Genomic DNA, 21,375 nt, shown 5'->3' with positions numbered 1-21,375 from the left:
AAATACTGAACTCAGATGAAAATCAAATTTGGAAAGTCCCTAATTACATGGCAAAATAAAAATGAAAAAACACATAAAAAACTAATGGACAACAACTGTCATATTCCTGACTTGGTATAGGCATTTTCAATAGAACTTGCTGGATTGAACCTGGTTCTATAGCGCTAAATCTCTCATGTTTAGATTAATGTACGAAAGTCTCATTAAATTCCATTATATTGAAATAATTATCAAAGGTACCAGGATTACAATTTAGTACGCCAGACGTGCGTTTCGTCTACATAAGACTCATCAGTGACGCTCGTATCAAAATATTTATAAAGCAAGTACAAAGTTGAAGAGCATTGAGGATCCAAAATTCCAAAAAGTTGTGCCAAATACAGCTAAAGTAATCTATGCCTGGGATAAGAAAATCCTTAGTTTTTTTTTTTTAAATTTAAAGGTTTGTAAACAGCAAATTTATAAAAAAAAAATGACCACATTATTGATATTCATGTCAACACCGAAATGTTGACTACTGGGCTGGTGATACCCTCGGGGACGAAACGTCCACCAGCAGTGGCGTCGACTCAGTGGTGTAAATAATTATCAAAGGTACCAGGATTACAATTTACAAAGCGATACATGAACAAAATGTCACAAATAGGGGAATAACAGCAACACGAACCCAACCAAAACTTGGAGTGATTACATGTGCTCCGGAAGGGTAATCAGATTCTGTTCCACGTGTGGCACCTGTCGTGTTGCTCATGTTATTACAAAGCCGGTGAATTGTCTAATTAAAACACTGTTATTTCGCAAATTATACCGTTTTAAAATATTTCAAAGGCAGCTGCTGTTGAACCGAACCTAATCCAAATGAAAGGCTCGCAATGAGAAAATTGTAATCAGCATTTTATACAGAACACAATGTCTAGATGTTATTTAAGCTATGATACACCGTTAATTGTTTCTGTGATATCTATTATTTCATGTAAAATGCGATTGCAATGATATACAATATATACAAGTCTAAATTGAAAACTACGTTCAAACGTATGATTGTGTTGTATAAAAACTGCAATTTTTACACGTGTGCATGTAAAAAAAATTTCGGCGTAGAAGGTTTATATATATTTGGGGTTCCCAAGTTATTGTTTTTAATTTCAGATAGATATGATTTCTGTGCGTAGAAAATTTAAAGTCTGCAATTTTATGGAAGTTTCTGCTGTCGACCTGGATTTGTAATAAAATTAGCAACCCGATGGTAGCCACAGGTCGAGCATGATCTGCTTACCCATCCGGAGCACCTGCTATCAACCACAGTGTTGGTGGGGTTTGAGTTGTTTAGTGTTTAGTTTTCTATGATGTGTCTTGTGTACTATCATTTGTCTGATTGTCTTTTTCTTTTTTTAACCATACCGTTGTCAGTTTATATTCGATCTACGGGTTTGAATGTCCATTTGGTATATTTCGCCCCCTCCTTTAGTGCCTTTCATATGTCATTGAATGCTTTCAATTAGCCAGAAGTTACATCATAGACCATCTGATCAAGTGACCAATACCAGAAGAAGCCTTTTGTAAATTTTGCGATTCAGACTCTCTGTTCAGCAAAAGCAGGTGCAAAGCAGAGATAAGATCTTGTCATGTGCAAGCAACCAATAACCGAAATGCGTAAAACTCCCAATCGAAGTACGAAAAAAATACAGAAAATCCTGGTGTTTAATTGGTTATTTAAATAAATAAAACCCAGGCAATAGCATTAACATAACGAAAATGTAACTTAACAGTTAAGATTAAAATTCAAACAAAACTCGTGTAATGAAATGTTTCTTATCAAGAGATCTAAATGATGATATGTGAAATGGCAAAGTCAAAATAAATTGTGTGTAAGCATACGATGATTATCGAGTAAATATCTTCTGTCGACGCCAGGTGATTAAACATTACAAGTGCTATCCATGAGTTCATTCCCTTTGTCTACAGTACGTACAACTCGGTTTTGTCTTCTATCAAACACGTGCATCCTGAAAAAACAAAAATATATTGTTTGCAAATATTTAACTGACATTTATTTCAAATATAAAAGTAAAATCCAAAGTATAATTGATTGTTGATTGTTTGGAAACCTACTGAACTTTTCTCTAATATTTCGATTCATACGAATCAAATAAGTTTTATTAACTATAGTTCCAGTAACATTTTCAAGTATGTTTGCAGTAAACTCCGTGAAAAATTCTAAAAGGAAAGTCCCTAATTGAAAAATCAAAAGCTCAAACACATCAAAACGAATGGATAACAACTGTCATGTTCCTGACTTGGTGCAGGCATTTTCTTATTTAGAAAATGGTGGATTAAACTGGTTTTATAGCTAGCTAGATTAACCTCTTCTTGTATGACAGTCGCCTCAAACTGACACTTGGCCTGTCCTGTAGGTAAATCGGTTATATATTTTAAAGGTGCGTTCAGTATATTTGAAGATGTCAAGAATATATCACTTATAAGGCACTGCACTTTAAAGTGTCAATTGGTATACAATGTTAGACATGACAATTTAATTATTATCATCAATAAATGTTTAAACAATTAACCAGTACCTACATTAGCAAAACATTATATTAATTTCCGTTTATTTTTTTTAAATTGGATACTTGTAATCTAAAGAAAAACTTAACTAAAAAAACACAAAGCTAATTTAAAAATAGCTTACGTTGATCTTCCTTTAAAGAACAGAATGGTCCTATCATCTCGAATAACAGCAGCGTCAATCCTATTAGGTACTCCAGGAAACTCATTCCCAATGTATCGATGACTTCCAGAGATAACTCTGCCAGTGTTAGGATTCAGTTTCCATACTTGACTAGCCTACGAACATAAAGATAAAAAATCAAAATATCGCAATTGGCTGACGATAAAGCACGTGTGTTGCAGTTTAAAAACCAGCTTATAAAAATTATAACTGAAACTTTTGATTCTTCCTCTTTTCTGAAATTGAATAGTAATTAAGGAATCTTGATTGGGGCGTATAAACTTTCAAAGATTAAATTGATGACATACGCCAAACAGACCCGTTTAGGTTTAAGGTATTTATTTTTGTCATGATAGAAACGAATAGGAAAAGTTAAAGAAGAACCCGAAGAAGGGGAAAAGAACTCCTTAATCAAGACATGGAAAAGAGCTAGAAGTACAGTTAACCAGGCAATATTTTGAATTAAGTATATTTTCTTTTGGTCAAAATTAATACATGAATATTTCGTAGATTGATGTGATATGTGTCTCCCTGTTTTTGAAAGAGGGGCGAAAGATACCAGAGGGACAGTCAAACTCATAGATCGAAAACAAAACTGACAACGCCATGGCTTACAAAGAAAAAAAAACCAGACAAATAATAGTACACAAGACACAACATAGAAAACTAAAGATTAAACAACACGAACACCCACCAAAAACCCTTCGTGTTGCTCATGTTATTACAAACCCGCTATATGTTCTAACTCGGTAGGGAAGGGGATTGTAGTTACATTCGTGAAAAGGGAAGGGGATTGTAGTTACGACATAAAAAACTTATCTGATATCATCTGTAAAACGGTTATTGCATAACGGTCAGCCAACTCGTGATGGCGTCCGTAAAATTTACGAAGGGATGATTTCAACTTCACCAATTGGAACTCTTGGTTTAATAGCTTCCTTGTGAGCACCATATATATCAAGGAAATCATGATAAAAACTACAAGCCCGGAAATATCGTATCAATTGGGAGACATATACACCGTATGGAGGCGCTGCTGGAATGTTGCTACATAGAAATGGAAAGTTCACAATTGGACATCATCTCTTTTGTCGTAAAGTTTTGTTTTCAACCGACCCTCATTGTCAATTTCTAGATGTGAGTCAAGATATGAGGCAGACTTAACTCTGTCTGTTGAATTCTTTATCTTTAGTTCGATGGGATAGATACGTTCAACATAGTCACCCAATTTTGAATTATTTAATGAGAGAACATTATCTATATAGTGGAAAATAAAGTTAAACGACATTACTAACTTCTTATATTACTTCCTCAGAAGTTCCTGTATGAAGTCAGCCTCATAATAATTAAAAAAAAACACGTCGACAAGAAGAGGGGCACAATTGGATCCCATTGGAATGGTGACAGTCTGGGGAAAAACACGTCCTCCAAACGTAACAAATATGTTGTGACTGTCAATCAAGAAATCCAGCTTCTTAATTGATAATGTCAGTTTGAATTATTGTTTGGATCAGATTGATTCTTTACAAAGTAGGATGTATCCCTCCCTAAGACAAGATACGCGTATTTATGTTGGCCATTCTTTTTTATGAAACAAAGCAATACCAACTCTTTCAATATGTCTTTTTGTTTGGAATGAGTTATACTTGTGTAAAGTGAAGAAAATTCAAATGTTTTAATACTGTTACAAGATGAAAGAGTGTTAGATTGCATTTTCTCTAAAAGATCTTTAGATTTTTTTAGTATCCACATATGATTCACGCCACCTCTAAAATAGGCAGTTTCACAATAACTTTAAAGCCCGGCTTTGATTGCTTATAAAATAGATGTTAATAATTTAGAAAGAGGTTTTGTGGAGCACTTGGAAGACGCAGCAATATACTGTTGTTTGTAAAATCACTTGTGTAGTTCAGATATCTAATACAGTGATGGAAGATCCAGTTCTTCATCTTTGGTTGAAATTCCAAAGAAACACATAACAGACCTATGATTATCAAGGATTTCCTTTTTGGTAAGTCTTGTGAGGGTTTTAAAAATTCAATTTTTGATCATTTTAATTTGGTTCATATACCTGTTATTTTCATCTGGTCTTTTTGTTTTATTTTTGCTAAAGTTCAGTCATTTTGGACTTTTATAAAATTGTATGCGAAGTTGAAGTCATAATTGATAAGTGATACAAAAATCTTCACATGATAACGCAATCATCTATAGCGCTACTTACTCCAAACACAGAAATGTCGTTGGAACTAAAAGACAAAGCTGCTCTAGCTTGTTCAGGCATCGTAGCTCCACCACCAGAGATCCATTTTCTGGATATCCTTCTTCCACTTCGACTGAAATGGTATAATAACCGTCCTAGAAAAAATTTGAATGTATTTTAACATGTTTAAGACACAGTTTGGTAAATAAAGGCGACAGTAGTATACCGCTGTTCAAAATTCATAAATCGTTCTAGAAAAAACAAATCAGGTTTACAAACTAGAACTGAAGGAAACCCATCAAATATAAGAGGAGAATAACGACACAACAGAAACATTAAAATGCAACACACACAATGAATTGGTCAAATGTTTTTGTGAAATTTGTTTGTTTTTTTTTATGTCAAAAGTAAATGCTATTTAGTAATAAATGTGAGCAAAATTTATTGTGTTTATGTTTTATATTTTAACTTTTTTTAAATAAGTTCTCGTTCTCAATCTATTGTACATGTAGTTTGCTGTTCGGTGAATGCCAAGGCTCCGTATTAAAGGTCGTACTTTGACTATGTGGCATGGATGTAAAGTTGTCTCATTTGAACTTATGCCCAATCTTCTTATATCTACTATCATCTATAGTAAATATTTGTCAAAGGGAGAGAAGCCTTATCTCTGAAACTTAATATGTTTCTACCTTTCATCATCACAATTCTACTGCCACTCATCACTTCGGTGGCTGCATCCGGACGGATTGGAGACCTTTGAAACACTGTCCGTTGTGTCATTGTAGCCACTAAACCTCGATTTGGATCAATTCTCAGCATGTATGCTCTTCCCATGAAAACTAATAAATCTCCATTAAAATCTATATCAAAAAGAGCAATTTTAAAAGGTATGATAATGTAGTTGTGGTCATGCAATTTAACTGCATACTAAGTAAATGAAAATAGAAAATATAGTCAATAATAAATCATTTTCATTGTCATTCTTATTTTCATAATTGTTGTTGTTGTTTAAATAAAATAGATAAAACTAAATTTAAAGTAAAATACTAAAATATTGGAGACAAACTGTTTTAGTAATTGATCAGCGAAAATTCAAATATTCAGAATTCCCATTGAATAAGAAAATAAATACAAATTTCTGGATTAATTTTATGGTGAATTTACCTCTTACAGCAGCATTATAGGGGATATCACAAATACTTGGTCTGTTAGTTGGTGGTGGCCTTGGGGGTGGGGGTTCCGTTACTACCACTGGTGGCATTGTGGTTCTAGGAGTAGTGGGTCTTGGTCGTGGCTGATTCCTTGGTGCACCTTGAAACAATGACAAAAATAGTTTAATTTTCATCAGACAAAATAAAACAATCAATAATATATAATTAAAAATAAACAAACAATTAAACAATCAAACATGTGAAAAACGGACAGAAGTAAGAAGGAGAAAAACAATTTTAACTTGGTTCAATATATAAAATCATGTATTCTATATAGTCCAAGATCTTAAACAAGATTACGTATGTTTCATTTGTTAAGTGGTTTTTGTAATTTACATATCTTTGCTTCTCTTTATATACTTTCTCATCGTATTTTAAAATCATGAATATCTAGATTTAAAAAAAAATCTTTTAAAAACGAATTCTGAAAATTAAAACTTCTATTCAAATAAAGGAAACATTAGTATACCGCTGTTCGATAGTCGTAAATCAGAGTATGTATAATAGATTGTGGAAGTTGTATAATTACCATACAAGGCCTGTATTCCAGCAATGTCGTCAGAATTAAGTTCAAAATTTGGATTGTAGCCAGTGTAAAAGGGTGCCATTAGCGCCTCTCTGATCTCAGAATGACCTAATCCGAGGGCATGTCCAAACTCGTGTGCTGCTACAGTAAAGTAATCTACCCCTGTTCTGTTAACTACCCATCCTTCATCTTCATCAAAGTGGGTATCCCCAAAGGGAGGGAAGAAAGCATGAGCAAGCACACGTCCTGCAAAAATTCACATTTACACATAATTTAAAATTAGAAATTAAAATAAGTATGTGAAAGGAAAAACGGAATAAGTTAAACCATCAAACCATCATAAATACAGGTTTGGAATAGTATACACCTATTGACTGGGTGTGAGTGTAATAGCAAGTTTGTTGTCCCTGACTGACCAACTATTGCTCGACGCAAAGCGAAGGGACAACAAACTTGCTATTTCCCGCAAAACCAGTCGTTAGGTGTTTTATTATACTGAACAACACAGTCATTGAGTGTTTTTCTATACCAAATTAACTTATTTTCTAAAAGTATACAAATATTGACATCTGAAAGAAAAGAAAAAAAATGTCACATAACTTGACATGCACAAAATGAACTAAACGTTTTTTTCTATAGTTCTTCTTGTATTTGTAAATATTTCATTAATAGTCCAGTCAATCTAGCATAAATTTGGCCCTAACCTGAAAGTAATTGCAACAGCAGATTTTTAAGTTTTAATCTTTAGCATTTTACCCCAAATATACACAGGAAAAAGTCCCATAAAATCTAACTTGAGGAAGACTAAAAAAAATCACCATTTAAAATTCCTATGGAGATTTGCATTGAAAAGGGAGATAACTCTTGCAAAAAAGGCAGAAATATCAATAAAAATTGATACAAAATTATAACTTTACCGCTTCTATTCTTCAGAATGTATTGATTCTTGATTTTTTAGCAGTCTTTAGAATGTAACAAACAACTCTAAAGGTGTTTTTATATATTTTATGAAGCTATAATCTAGATTTCGTAATTCATTAGTTGACCATTTATTGAATTTTTCAACATGTCAAGGTGAAGAATCTCAAATTCAATAAAAAAATAATTAAGCATGTATTCTTCTTTTTGTGGTTTAAAGTTTCTTTAGATAAGTAAGTTGCTGAAAAAATATAATATACAGATATAAACAATACCAAATTTTCACATTATTTTTTCAAATTCTGACAAAACTTCAAATTTGAAATTTCTTTGATGAAAAATGCATGAAAAAAATAAAACTACCCATAACACTTCAATCTTGTACATTTCATGAGCAGGAGATTATATAATTTAGTCAAATACAAACTTATAACCCCATCAAAGTATCATACTTTACATAAATTTCAAGAAAAAACAAACAAAAACTGACCGAAAAAGACTAATTTTTGCAAGAGTTATCTCCCCTTCCAATGTTAATTTCCATAGGAAATTAAAAATGCTGATTTTGAGTTTTCCTGAAGTTAGATTTTATGGGACTTTTTTCTGTGTATATAAAGGACATAATGCTATAGATTAGAACTAAAACATTTTCTGTTGCAATTAGTTTGAGGTTAAATCGTAGTTTGACTGGACTATAATTGCAATCAAGACTAGAAATATTTGTGTTCAATTTTCCGTGCACATAAAGTGAAAGATGATAAGTTACGAATGCTTATGGACCAAATGATAAAAAAGCGGCAAATATATCTTCGGTCAACTTTATATGTCTTATTGAAATTATCAACAATATAAAAATAAGAAGATATGGTATGAATACCAATGTAACAAGTACCACACATCTTCTTAGAGACCAATTGACGTGATGTATGAAACCGTAAACTACCGTACGGCCTTCAACAATGATGAGCAAAACCCATATCGTACAGTAAGTTATTTATAAAGGATCCGAAATGACAAAATGTGAAACATTTAGAACAAAAAAAAACCAAAAAAAACAACGGATTAATTTTCGTACAACAAATTTAAGATATTATAGCTAAAAATGTGGAAGCCTTTGCGCTGGTTTACATGACAGCATTGTAACGTCATAAAAATGGCTAAATGACGTCATGAAAAATGAAAGAGAATGAAATGGCATGGACAGAACATCATTATATTATGCTTTTATAGCTAAAATTAATATTCATTTTATCAACCTTAACCATCGGCCATATCGTCCCATTGGCAGTTAAAGAACAACTAAATCGGCCCAATCGGCCCTTCAGTGGCGGATGCAGGAATTTTCGAAAGGGGGGGTGCTAGCCCAGGGCAAAGGGGGGGTGCAGGGGGGGTGCAAACATATGTCCCGATTCAAATGCATTGATCGGCCAAAATAAAGGGGGGGTGCGGACCCCCGGAACCCCCCCCCCCCCCTCTGGATCCGCCACTGCCCTTTGGCAGTTAAAGGCAACGTCAATCGGCCCGATCGGACCATTGGCAGCTAAAGGTAACGTCAATTCACTCTTAGAATACGACTACAGAACCCATATTATGAATAAGGTACTATATTTTGGATCTTTAAAAAATGCGCGCGAGGATGTTCTCTCTTTTGTTATTGCTTCTTGTAAGTGAAATTACAATCGACACAAACAGATTATACCGTTTACAATGTTAGATTTTGACGTTGCCAAGCAAAATAGTCAATGACATCATTATTGTCCAATGAAAAATAAGCATAAAAAGGTACAGGAAAGATGATTAAGACTATTAACCGGGGTAATAGTCTTTGACACTATTGACTGGCAAATAGTCTGTGGAATGAAATATCACAACTATTTCATTATTTTTGATATAGAAAAAACATACTGAGGTATAATAACACCAACTATTATCAAGTTATCATCATAGATGAAAAGACAGCAATGCGATTTATATTTGTGTAAATAAATATGGTCTAAACGCAAGATGCCATCAAATATATTTTGTGTGCCAGAAGCCCGTTTTGTCTAATAAAGACTCATCAGTTACGTATATCTATCATTCAATAGATAAAGATGATATCATGATGAAAATACAGATTTTTTTTAAATAAAATTAACAGTGTTAGAATTTGATGCTGAAACAATTTATGTTTCTCGGCGGGATTTGTACTGTGTGTGAGAGAGAGAACAATGCTTCATACCAGGCCCGTCAAATGCATTTCCTGCTCCGTCGCCGTGTTCTCGTCTACCAAAATCGATATCTATGTCGGCATCTCCAGACTGTAGCTCTGTAAACTGAAGGTTTGCATTTTTACTCCACAAGTCAAAGGCTCTTCTTGTTTCAACTCTAAAAAGAAGATAATCATTATTCGACTGCAACGGACGTCGTTAAATAGGTCATAAATATGTTTTATTCTTTACTTTTACAGAGTTTCTTTCAGGAAGAAAAATACGATATAAACCCTTCAACTATTCTCGACATAAGCTCGTAAGATGCATTATCAAATGTGCGTAGGCAACTGATTAAACAGAAGTTAAAACGCGTTTTTATAAAATAAATTATTTTGGTTTTAAATGAAATACGAGTCAAGCGACAAGTATATTGAAAGAAGGGCAGTATTTGGTTTGTTTGGAGGAGATGGACCTATCTGTTATTAATCCTGTATGAGAATGGATGTTTTCACTTTGTGCCTAAGAATGACGAGGAAACCTGTATCAATAATGGTACTGATGTTCTATGTGTATGCTAGTACCATGGTACTGGTTACTAAGCACATGGAACCACTTTCTTCTGGTAGATTTCCATCTAAACAACGTGAAATTAACAATGTAATATGTTTTAACTATAAGGATTTATTACTCACCTAACGTCATTATTGGATATTTTTCTACTGAATGAATTAAGTCGCCATGTAACTTGGTTCTTGTTCCATTTTGTTCCTAAACATAAATAAAGAAATAGATATACCATTTCCACTTGTATTTTTGTCCATCTGATGAGTTAAGCCTTTTTCAACTGATTTTTATAGTTTGTTCTTATGTTGTACTGTTATACCACTGTCCCAGGTTAGGGGGAGGGTTGTTTAACCCCGCCACATTATTTATGTATGTGCCTGTCCCAAGTCAGGAGCCTGTCAGTCAGTGGTTGTCGTTTGTTTATGTGTTCCATATTTGTTTTTCGTTCATTTTTTTACATTAATAAGGCCGTTAGTTTTCTCGTGTGAATTGTTTTACATTGTCTAATCGGGGCCTTTTATGGCTGACTATGCGGTATGGGCTTTGGCTCATTGTTGAAGGCCGTACGGTGACCTATAGCTGTTAATGTCTGTGTCATTTTGGTCTTTTGTGGATAGTTGTCTCATTGGCAATCATACCACATCTTCTTTTTTATATTATATATTCCGGCTGATTTTCTAAGTGATGAAGTATCTAATTGACGTTTGTATGGTATATTGAGCCCCTCCCCTCCCGTGTGCATGACATTGACAAGGTCAGCAAAATATGAAACATGAATAGGTTGGCAATTTTTTTTTAGTTAAAATCATAATAAACAAACCTAAGTTAAACTGCACAGGAGTTGGAGGATTTTTTTTCTTAGAAAATGCTGCTTCGTTTTTCTGTGGCATGACATCAGGACAGCCACATCTTTCTTTCCCAAACAGATTAGCTGTAGCATCATCATATACACCAGTAATAGGAATCTTGTTGAAATTCTGGAAAAATCTACAATCAAATGCCTCTTAAGAATAAATAGTTCTTTATTAATCAATGAAGCACTTTTAACTTGTACAACCGATTTATTAATAACTTTTTAACGTGATACGAAACATCAAATTGAAAAAAATGATGCATATGTTTTTTATAACTAAAAAGGAATAGTTTACATTATAAAAGTGGTGTACATATACTTTTTTTTAAGAAAATTCTTAAATTGTCCACAGAAGAAGCTTACTTTTTTTAATTGCTTGCTTCCAGGAAGCAATTCGCCGACATATTTTCCGTATGCAAAGTTACCTTAGCGTGACCCTCCTTGTCTGATTGTACATGTTATACACGTGCTCAATATCCATTCTTATGTGTTGATTGTTTACTATAAGGTGACAATCGGTAAACTACGGCTTCATAACACGGCAATTAATTAGCAGCCATATTTTCTTTTCATAACAGAGAAAGAGAAGAAAAAAATTGACGATTATACGATATGCCTGCGTAAAAAATGATAAATTCGTGCACAGAAGACTAAGTTTTTATAATATATACATGCATTGGTCCAAGAATTGGATAGCATTACGTTTCACCAGTCACTCGTTTCATATGACTTTAAGCAACTGTATATTATGAATGTATCATATCAGGTACTTGTCCGTTTAACTTTTACTGATAAATGTTAGATCTTTCTGTTATCAGATTGACATGGATTGTTTCCTCGCACGTTCTAAATACTTAATAGCCTTCGTCATTGTGTTGTCCCGCCTGTCCAATATACTAACATTAAACAAATTAGGATTGTTACAATAGCTCCTCTTTCATTTTAATTTGTTTATAGCAGTGTTGTATTTATCAACTTTTTGATTGGTAAAGGGTTTAAGAATGAACGTTGAAGGTCAATTGCTTTGTGTTTTGTGTTTTTATTCTGTTTTCATCTCATTTCCGATCTCCTCTTTTTCCTATTTCTAAACTTATTTTTTTATTTATCTTTCAGCATTTGTTTCTGTTTACACGAGAAAGTTTATTTCCGCTTTTCAAGGATTTTATTAAGTGTATCATCCGTAGTCAACATGTGTACGTGATTAGTCAGTTTTCCAGTTTTTTATTAGATTTAAAAAAAAAAAGAAAAGAAAAAAAAAAGGAAGAGTTAATTGAAAAATAAACATCTTAAAAATGACGTTTGTGTTTGATATTTATACATTTAAATATTCACTTAATTTCCACATGAACATTTATGTTGATTTTTTTAGACTAAGATCTTAAAGTCATGAAAACAACATGGTAAAAAAGGAATGGGAACTATGTAACTTTATGATATGCGTTTCTGGCAAGATAATTCTGTTTTATTCGTTTTTTGACAGTCAAATCATATGTATATATGTGTTATATGACAGTAACATTTTTGTTATCTTATCTAACAGTCACATCCCATCATATCAGTCAAATCAGACAATATGACCATGGAACACTTTAACGACACCATTAATAGCCAGTCATAACCTCTCGAACAATTTTTCCTAATGTCATAAATGTGGAATAAGAAGATGTGGTACGATTGCCGATGAGACAACTTTTCACCAGACACAAAATAACATACATGTTGAAGTAATCAACTTTAGGTCACCGTTCAGCTTTCAAAAATTAGAAAACCCAATATCGTATAGCAAGCTATAAAAGCGTTTTGTGGCAAGTCTCATATTTCGATTTTTAGTTTTGTTCTTGTTGATTTTGATATTAGTTTTCCAGCTGGCCACCACTCCAGTAACATCTTAATAATAAAGATAGCAAGTTCACTTACTGTAATGCATATTTTCTATTCTCTGCTGAAGCTAAACTTCTCGTCCCAGGCATCTGGTCATCCAAGTAGCCATATCTCCGCAAGTAGAGCTGAAAAAGGACAAATAATTATTTACCAAAATGACAGTACAGGGGACTTTTAAAGAAGATTGTATATCGTAAAGATATTTTAAATCTTCAAACGCGCAGGTTTTGTGAGAAAGCTTTGTAATTATAGTTACAGCGTTAGCTTATTGGTCAGAAACATGTGTCGTTATATAATTGAGAAAAGTTAGAGAATCAAGTATAGCATAAGCAAAATCATTTTAACAATTGCAATCATTTTTATGCCCCATTTATGGGCATTATGTTTTCTGGTCTGTGCGTCCGTTCGTTTGTTCTTTCGTTCGTCCGTTCCTCCCGCTTCATGTTAAAGTTTTTGGTCGAGGTTGTTTTTGAAGAAGTTGAAGTCTGATCAACTTGAAACTTAGTACAAATGTTCCCTATGATAAGATCTTTCTAATTTCAATGCCAAATTAGAGATTTTCTGAACATAGAAAATGATAGTGCAGATGGGGCATCCGTGTACTGGGGACACATTCTTGTTCTAAAACTATTGTACAGTTGAGCTTTGTTTAGAAATTGTGTCGTTATGGTTTAAAGAGTTTAGTAGCAATTGCAATAGTTTAACGATATTCAAATCTCAGACAAAGCAAGGTAGCAAACAAAAACTGAGAGGATCACATCAACTCAAAAAGGAGAAAAATTGTGAAAATTAGCGTCACCTTTCATGTATAAATCACCTGTCATGTAAATAAAACAGTTAGAGAAACACGTTGTAGTGCTGAGAACAATTTGTTATAGAGATACACGTGTACGTTGTAGTGCTGAGAACAGTTTGTTATAGAGATACACGTGTACGTTGTAGTGCTGAGAACAATTTGTTATAGAGATACTCGTTGTAGTGCTGAGAACAGTTTGTTATAGAGATACACGTGTACGTTGTAGTGCTGAGAACAATTTGTTATAGAGATACTCGTTGTAGTGCTGAGAACAGTTTGTTACAAAGATACACGTTGTAGTACTGAGAACAGTTTGTTATAGAGATACACGTTGTAGTGCTGAGAACAGTTTGTTGTAGAGACACACGTTGTAGTGCTGAGAAGAGTTTATTATAGAGACACATGTTGTAGTGCTGAGAACAGTTTGTTGTAGAGACACACGTTGTAGTGCTGAGAACAATTTGTTATAGAGATACACGTTGTAGTGCTGAAAACAGTTTGTTATAGAGACACACGTTGTAGTGCTGAGAACAGTTTGTTATAGAGCTACACGTGTACGTTGTAGTGCTGAGAACAGTTTGTCATAGACACACGCGTTGTAGTGCTGAGAACAGTTTGTTATAGAGATACACGTTGTAGTGCTGAGAACAGTTTGTTATAGAGATACACGTTGTAGTGCTGAGAACAGTTTGTTATAGAGATACACGTGTACGTTGTAGTGCTGAGAACAGTTTGTTATAGTGATACACGTGTACGTTGTAGTGCTGAGAACAATTTGTTATAGAGATACTCGTTGTAGTGCTGAGAACAGTTTGTCATAGACACACGCGTTGTAGTGCTGAGAACAGTTTGTTATAGAGATACACGTTGTAGTGCTGAGAACAGTTTGTTATAGAGATACACGTTGTAGTGCTGAGAAGTTTGTTATAGAGATACACGTTGTAGTGCTGAGAACAGTTTGTTATAGAGATACACGTGTACGTTGTAGTGCTGAGAACAGTTTGTTATAGAGATACACGTGTACGTTGTAGTGCTGAGAACAGTTTGTTAGAGATACACGTTGTAGTGCTGAGAACAGTTTGTTAGAGATACACGTTGTAGTGCTGAGAACAGTTTGTTAGAGATACACGTTGAAGTGCTGAGAACAGTTGTTACAAAGATACACGTTGTAGTGCTGAGAACAGTTTGTTATAGAGATACACGTGTACGTTGTAGTGCTGAGAACAGTTTGTTATAGAGATACACGTGTACGTTGTAGTGCTGAGAACAGTTTGTTAGAGATACACATTGAAGTGCTGACAAGAGTTTGTTATAGAGATACACGTGCACGTTGTAGTGCTGAGAACAGTTTGTTATAGAGATACACATTGTAGTGCTGAGAACAGTTTGTTAGAGATACACATTGAAGTGATGAGAAGAGTTTGTTATAGAGATACACGTTGTAGTGCTTAAAACAGTTTGTTATAGAAATGCACGTTATAGTGCTGAGAAAGTTTGTTTTAGTAATACACGTTGTAGTGCTGAGAACAGTTTGTAAGATGTTGTAGTGCTGAGAAGAGTGTGTTATAGATATACACGTTGTAGTGCTGAGAAAGTTTTTTTTAGTGATACACGTTGTCGTGCTGAGAACAGTTTGTTAGAGATACACATTGTAGTGCTAGGAACAGTTTGTTAGATATATACGTGGTAGTGCTGATAACAGTTTGTTAGAGATACACATTGCAGTGATAAGAACAGTTTGTTATAGAGATACACGTTGTAGTGCTGAGAACAATTTGTTATAGAGATACACGTTGTAGTGCTGAGAACAGTTTGTTACAAAGATACACGTTGTAGTGCTGAGAACAGTTTGTTAGAGATACACGTGTACGTTGTAGTGCTGAGAACAGTTTGTTAGAGATACACGTTGTAGTGCTGAGAACAGTTTTTACAGATACACGTTGTAGTGCTGAGAACAGTTTGTTAGAGATACACGTGTACGTTGTAGTGCTGAGAACAGTTTGTTAGAGATACACGTTGTAGTGCTGAGAACAGTTTTTACAGATACACGTTGTAGTGCTGAGAACAGTTTGTTAGAGATATACGTTGCAGTTGTGATGACAGTTGCAGTAGACTTTGTGAGAGAACTTACAGAATGCAGATCGTTTAGTTGGGTAAATCGATTTCAATAATTTATTAAGGGACTTACATCTATTTCCAGTAACTGGTCATTACTAAGGTCTCCAGCAGCTCGTATATGTATTCCTCGGTGAACTTTATATGAAAATAATCCATCAAAAAATAAAATGCAAATTAAAAGTTTTAACATGTCTTAGCCCTTTGGTTTCAATTTCCCTATGATAACGACTAGAATAAAGAGGGTATATATATATGTGGCGGGGATAGAGAGGATAGCTACACTTCGCGCACTTCCGTGCTGAAGGACTGTCCACTTAAAGATGAATAACTGACTTTTGTGAGGTTCACAAAGGGATATTACGATATAAGAAAAAGTTTCGATTGAAATTCTAATAGAAACAATAAATAATTCTGAAAAAAATTAAACAGCAACAACTCAGAACAATAATCATTTTAATCGGGGGTTGGTTCGTGGGGTAATTCTACCTTCATGTGATAGTACAAAGGGACTAACAAAGACGTAGAAATGTACTGAGCTACCTTCTTTAGGGGATAAGTAAACTTTGTTTCATTTCGTAACAAATTCAATTAGAACATGACACACTATAGTAAACACCCTTATATGGATAATTCCTTACAAACTCCGGCCTAACGAGCTGTAGTTACTTAGTGTTCGGATTAAATGATTTATACTATTTTAAACTGCGTAATGCATCAGCTGAAGCAGTTAGTCATAAGGGAGGGGGAGGTTTAGATTAAACATATTTTTTTTGCTGAACTTTAAAGCAAAATGGATTAGACACAAGTAAATCATACTTATGAGGTCTTCTCCATAATACAATATAAAGTTACAATAATAGTATAATATAATGGACATGCATACAAAGCAAACAGTAATACTAGCTTTCATAGGTAAAAAAAGAGGAGAGAAAGTAAAAAGAGAAAAAGAAAGTTTGAAAAGTCGTATAATTCTGTGACGATGACTTGTGTATTGATGACGACGATTACGTTCCGTGCCAGTAATAATAACGCTCTATCAAGGCATAAGAAATCTGTTTGACCTTTTTATGAAATTTTGAACATGTTTGAAAATTTGAATATTTTGTTCGTTCGAAAGTTCCAAGTGTCCGCAAATTAATTGTTTTGTATCTAAAACAAAGTTTTTAGATAGCCAATTAAGGTTATTGAATAAGGTTTTTCTACATAATGTGTATTTTGGACAAACGAAGAAGTAATGGTAGACATCCTCAATATCGGACCCACAATGGCAAAAAGGATCATTTATAATATTAGCTCTAAATAGGTCATTGTTTAAGAATGAAGCAGAACATCGCAATTGCGTTAAGATAATATTTAATTTCATTGGGCCGTAGAAATAAAACGTTTCAATTTTACATAATAGACTATCGTTTTTTAATTCTTTCTTAAATTTAGAAATAGAGTCGACGCTGCGAATTTTTGGATCAAGTATATTCCATTCACGTATTGTAGATGGAATAATCGGTATTTAAGTTTACGTAAAACATTTAAGTGTTTCTTTACACTTGTAATTATACTTTCAATATCATGGATTGTTCCAGGGTATGTGGGGTTCTGATCCCGAAATCCCATGCTTAAAAACACGGAATCCCGATGTCCCAAATTTAAATAAATTTAAATCCCGAAATTCGAAAAAAGAATAACCGGATCCCGAAAGGGTCAATCCCGAAATCCCGAGCTTAAAAAACTCGATCCCGGAGTCCCGATACATGTCATATCCCCCATCACAGAAGGAGCAATAATTAGCAATAAACTGGATTATTGAAAGAATTGACAAACAAATAATATTATTGTTATGGCTTATGTATTGTGAAAGACTTTAGGAGTATCATAGGACAATCCGATGAAACGTCAAACTGTTCTGAGAAAGTCCTTTTAGGAGAAAAATGGAGAGAAGATAGAAAAGGCATTACAAACACAAATTAAAGAAAAACAAGCTAAATATTTGTATATTAAGTAAAAGTACAAATAACTTGTCATGCGGTTTTAAATAGTGTAATTGGAAAATCCTTTTTTATAAATTTTAATCTTCGACGAAATGAATTTTAAATGAGTTCTACAAGTCCTTAATCCAGTTTATCAAAACCGGGATTGTCTGATTGAAAGTGAAATTCATTTTCATTCCAAAACTTATTTATGAAAGCTATGGTTCATATAGTCAATGAGACAGAAATTTAAGGTTTTAGACACGACTTGGAAAAAATAAAATATATCATGGTCGCAACATTTTACATCTTTGTACACGGCTTGGGTAAACTGAAATATTACTGTACTATAACTAATTACAGCTTGCACAAGGTTTAGTTGCAGCTAGAAGATATATTAGATCCAGCCTTGTTATTTTGAACCCGTTTCATGCATATTCAGAAAAAAACGAATTTATCTAGTAGAATCAGGAATAGGTTCCGTATGGTCGGTCGACATTGATGAAAGGCAGACAATTTGGACTCGGTGGCAGATTTTGAAGGGCAGAAAATTCGGACTCCGTGGCCGCTGAGACTTTTGTTACACTATCTAGTGCTTAAGAAAACTTTTATGCTTTTTAGAATAAAATAGTTTTTTATAATGACCAGCAGTGATTTCTATCATAATAAATAAAGGGGAATCGCAATATACAATATTGCAAATCTATACACGTGACTGTTAGTAGTATGTTTTCGTGACTGTTAGTAGTATGTGTGGAGTGGACAGATAAAATATGTATAGTTTTGTATTTACTAGTCTCTAGTACTAAATCGTTAGACACAAGAGTGATGCTTCTACATCATATTATATATATATATGGGCTGCTCTAAGCTTAAAGGAAGTACCCTTTGTACTATGTCAATTGTGCTGGCTCAAAGCATGACATTCGATTTTGTTTTACATTTGAAGGTAACACTCTGACGGAAACATTCTTCAATTGAGAAAACTAAGGATTTGTACACAATACAAATTCTTGAGAAAACACAATAGAACAATGGGGGAAGAAATTGAAATGTTTGTATTATGACTGCAAATTTAATACTTGAATATGTGTTTTGCCTATGTATACTGGTATCAGTTTTCTGTTAGTTTTAACAGAGGGCCGTAGTTTTAATAAGCCTTCTTTTTTTCTTTCAAACCGGTTCCAATGAATTTCAAAACCAAAACACAATGGTTTTGTCATTTCTTGAAGTTTCCTTAGTTTATCCAGAGACATATATACACGTCTCTGGTTTATCAAACCTTCTCGTGTATTCTCAACATTTCAACAAACGAATATGAAAATAGGTAAAGTTCAGATGAATCAGGACAAACAGACATGTACACCTTATAACCCTGGGCGAGTTACGGACCTTACCAAGAAAACTCATCCATGAAAATTAGGTCAAGGTAAGAGGAACTATAGTTAGTATAACATGATACGCCCGTCACATTTTCAAAGAATAAAGTTCAATTACTTCTCAATTGTTTATTAGAAATTTATGAAAATCAAAAGTGAGCTTACATCAATAGATATAAAACCAGATGTCCCGCAGGGCGCAGGTTTATACGACCACAGAGGTTGAACCCTGAAAAGTTTGGGCAAGTATGGACACAACATTCAAGCTTGATACAGCACTAAATTTGATTGCGATTAAATAGTTGACACAGCATAGGTTTCTGACACAGAATGAATGTGGTCTAATGAACTTAAAAAATTGTTTTTGCTTTTGAGCAATTCAATATGCTGTTGAATATTAATCCCCTCAAAAAAAAAATATTTGAAGAAATTTTCTTTTTAATTTCTGAAATCTGAAATGATTTTTTTTCACCTCCCCGATAAGTTTCCATACTACAAAGGGGTGGTTATGGGGGCCCCATAACCACCCCTTTGTAGTATGGAAACTTATGTTATAATTTCAGAGAGATTAATACACTTAAACACAAGTTATTGACTGGAAACTACCAAAATGCTTATTTGGGCCCCTTTTTGGTCCCAACTTATTGGAAATACCTTGGAACAAGAACCCCAAAACTCGATCCCAGCCTTTCCTTTGTAGTAAGAAACCTTGTAGTATAATTTCAGAGAGATCCATTCACTTAAACACAAGTTATTGTCTGTAAACAAGAAAAATGCTTCTTTTTGGCCCCTTATTCCTACATGTTAGGGGAAATAAACCCCAAACTCAATCCCACCTTTCCTTTTGTTATATGGAACCTTGTGGTACAATTTCAGAGAGATTCATACAGTTACACACAAGTTATTGTCTTGAAACTATAAAAGTGCTTGTTTTTGGCCCCTTTTTGGCCCTTAATTCCTAGACTGTTTGCCCCATAACCCCTTAAAATAAATCCCAACCTTCTACTTATCGTATTTGCGGTCGTATAAAAATAACTAAAGTTTGATGAGAATTGCTGAAAGCATTTTTGAGTTATTGTCTCGAAAACTGGAAAATCCCCCCGTTTTTGATATATAAAAATCCCATAAATTTGGAAATGGTAAAACTAAAATTTATGAAATTCTAAAGGGAGCTTACATCAATAGATATAAACAATTCACCAAAAGTTTCATGAGAATAAACTGGACAATCCCACTTTTTTGTGAACTCAGAAGTGTAAAATCTAAAATTTATAAAAATCAAAAGGGAACTCATGTTAATAAATATAAACAATTCATCCAATTTTCATGCAAGTTTACCCCCCCATGATGTCTATCAGTAGAATTGTCAGTAGTTTTGCAATGTTGTCAGTAATACTCTCAATGAGTGCCACAAAGCCATCTAGGGGTGTTTGGGGGCATGCCCTCCATTTTTTGTTGTTGAAAAATTAGATGCAATTTCCTGCATTCTGACAGTATCTGCAGTCTTATTCATATATTTTTGCAACAAAGATTATAACCTACAATTTGCATGATTTGACAAAAAGTTGAGCTGAAGTTTGGAATAAGTCAATACATGCAAATCTGGTATTCACTGTGTAGTTTTAAAGGAACAAGATATGTCTTGAGTTATTTTCAGAAAACAATCATTCCATACACAGAATTTAGTGCATATTTACAGTATCAAAGAAATGGGCATCATCACATGAAAAAGAGTTCAAGGTCACTGCTGAACCCTTCAAGACAAACATGTATTTATCTGTGTGAGAAGAAGATATGTTACATTTCTATGCAAGAAATCCATTTTCTTGGTATGTGAAATTAAAAAAATCTCTCCCATCAAAATCTTAAATACTAATTCTGTGCAGCTGTTGCGGATTCTCAATGTGTCACACAAATATATAAAGAAGACACAGACGACAAAAGAAGTGACCTTTATGTGTTGCCACATTTATCCTCTGTCAGACAACAAGTTTAATAGAACAATGTTATTGTGTTTTATTATTTATTAAAGATTCTGTATAATA

At 33.8% G+C, this 21,375-nt stretch overlaps 1 protein-coding gene across 1 annotated transcript; it reads right to left on the bottom strand.

The window, feature by feature from the left end:
• Positions 1-1,793: 1,793 nt before the first annotated feature.
• LOC143075143 (collagenase 3-like) lies at positions 1,794-16,217 on the bottom strand. The gene is made up of 11 exons (XM_076250459.1): positions 16,058-16,217; positions 13,110-13,198; positions 11,160-11,326; positions 10,468-10,543; positions 9,805-9,950; positions 6,669-6,911; positions 6,093-6,239; positions 5,618-5,788; positions 4,950-5,083; positions 2,690-2,844; positions 1,794-2,006 (listed from the first exon to the last, which is right to left on the bottom strand). The coding sequence occupies exons 1-11, from the start codon at positions 16,175-16,177 to the stop codon at positions 1,919-1,921; spliced, it is 1,536 nt and encodes a 511-aa protein (XP_076106574.1). The 5' UTR covers positions 16,178-16,217; the 3' UTR covers positions 1,794-1,918.
• Positions 16,218-21,375: the final 5,158 nt, after the last annotated feature.

The sequence above is a fragment of the Mytilus galloprovincialis genome, chromosome 5 (assembly GCF_965363235.1).
Source record: "Mytilus galloprovincialis chromosome 5, xbMytGall1.hap1.1, whole genome shotgun sequence".
NCBI classification, from domain to species: domain Eukaryota; kingdom Metazoa; phylum Mollusca; class Bivalvia; order Mytilida; family Mytilidae; genus Mytilus; species Mytilus galloprovincialis.
The sequence above is the reverse complement of the archived record's forward strand: the minus strand, read 5'-3'. Positions and strand labels throughout refer to the sequence as shown.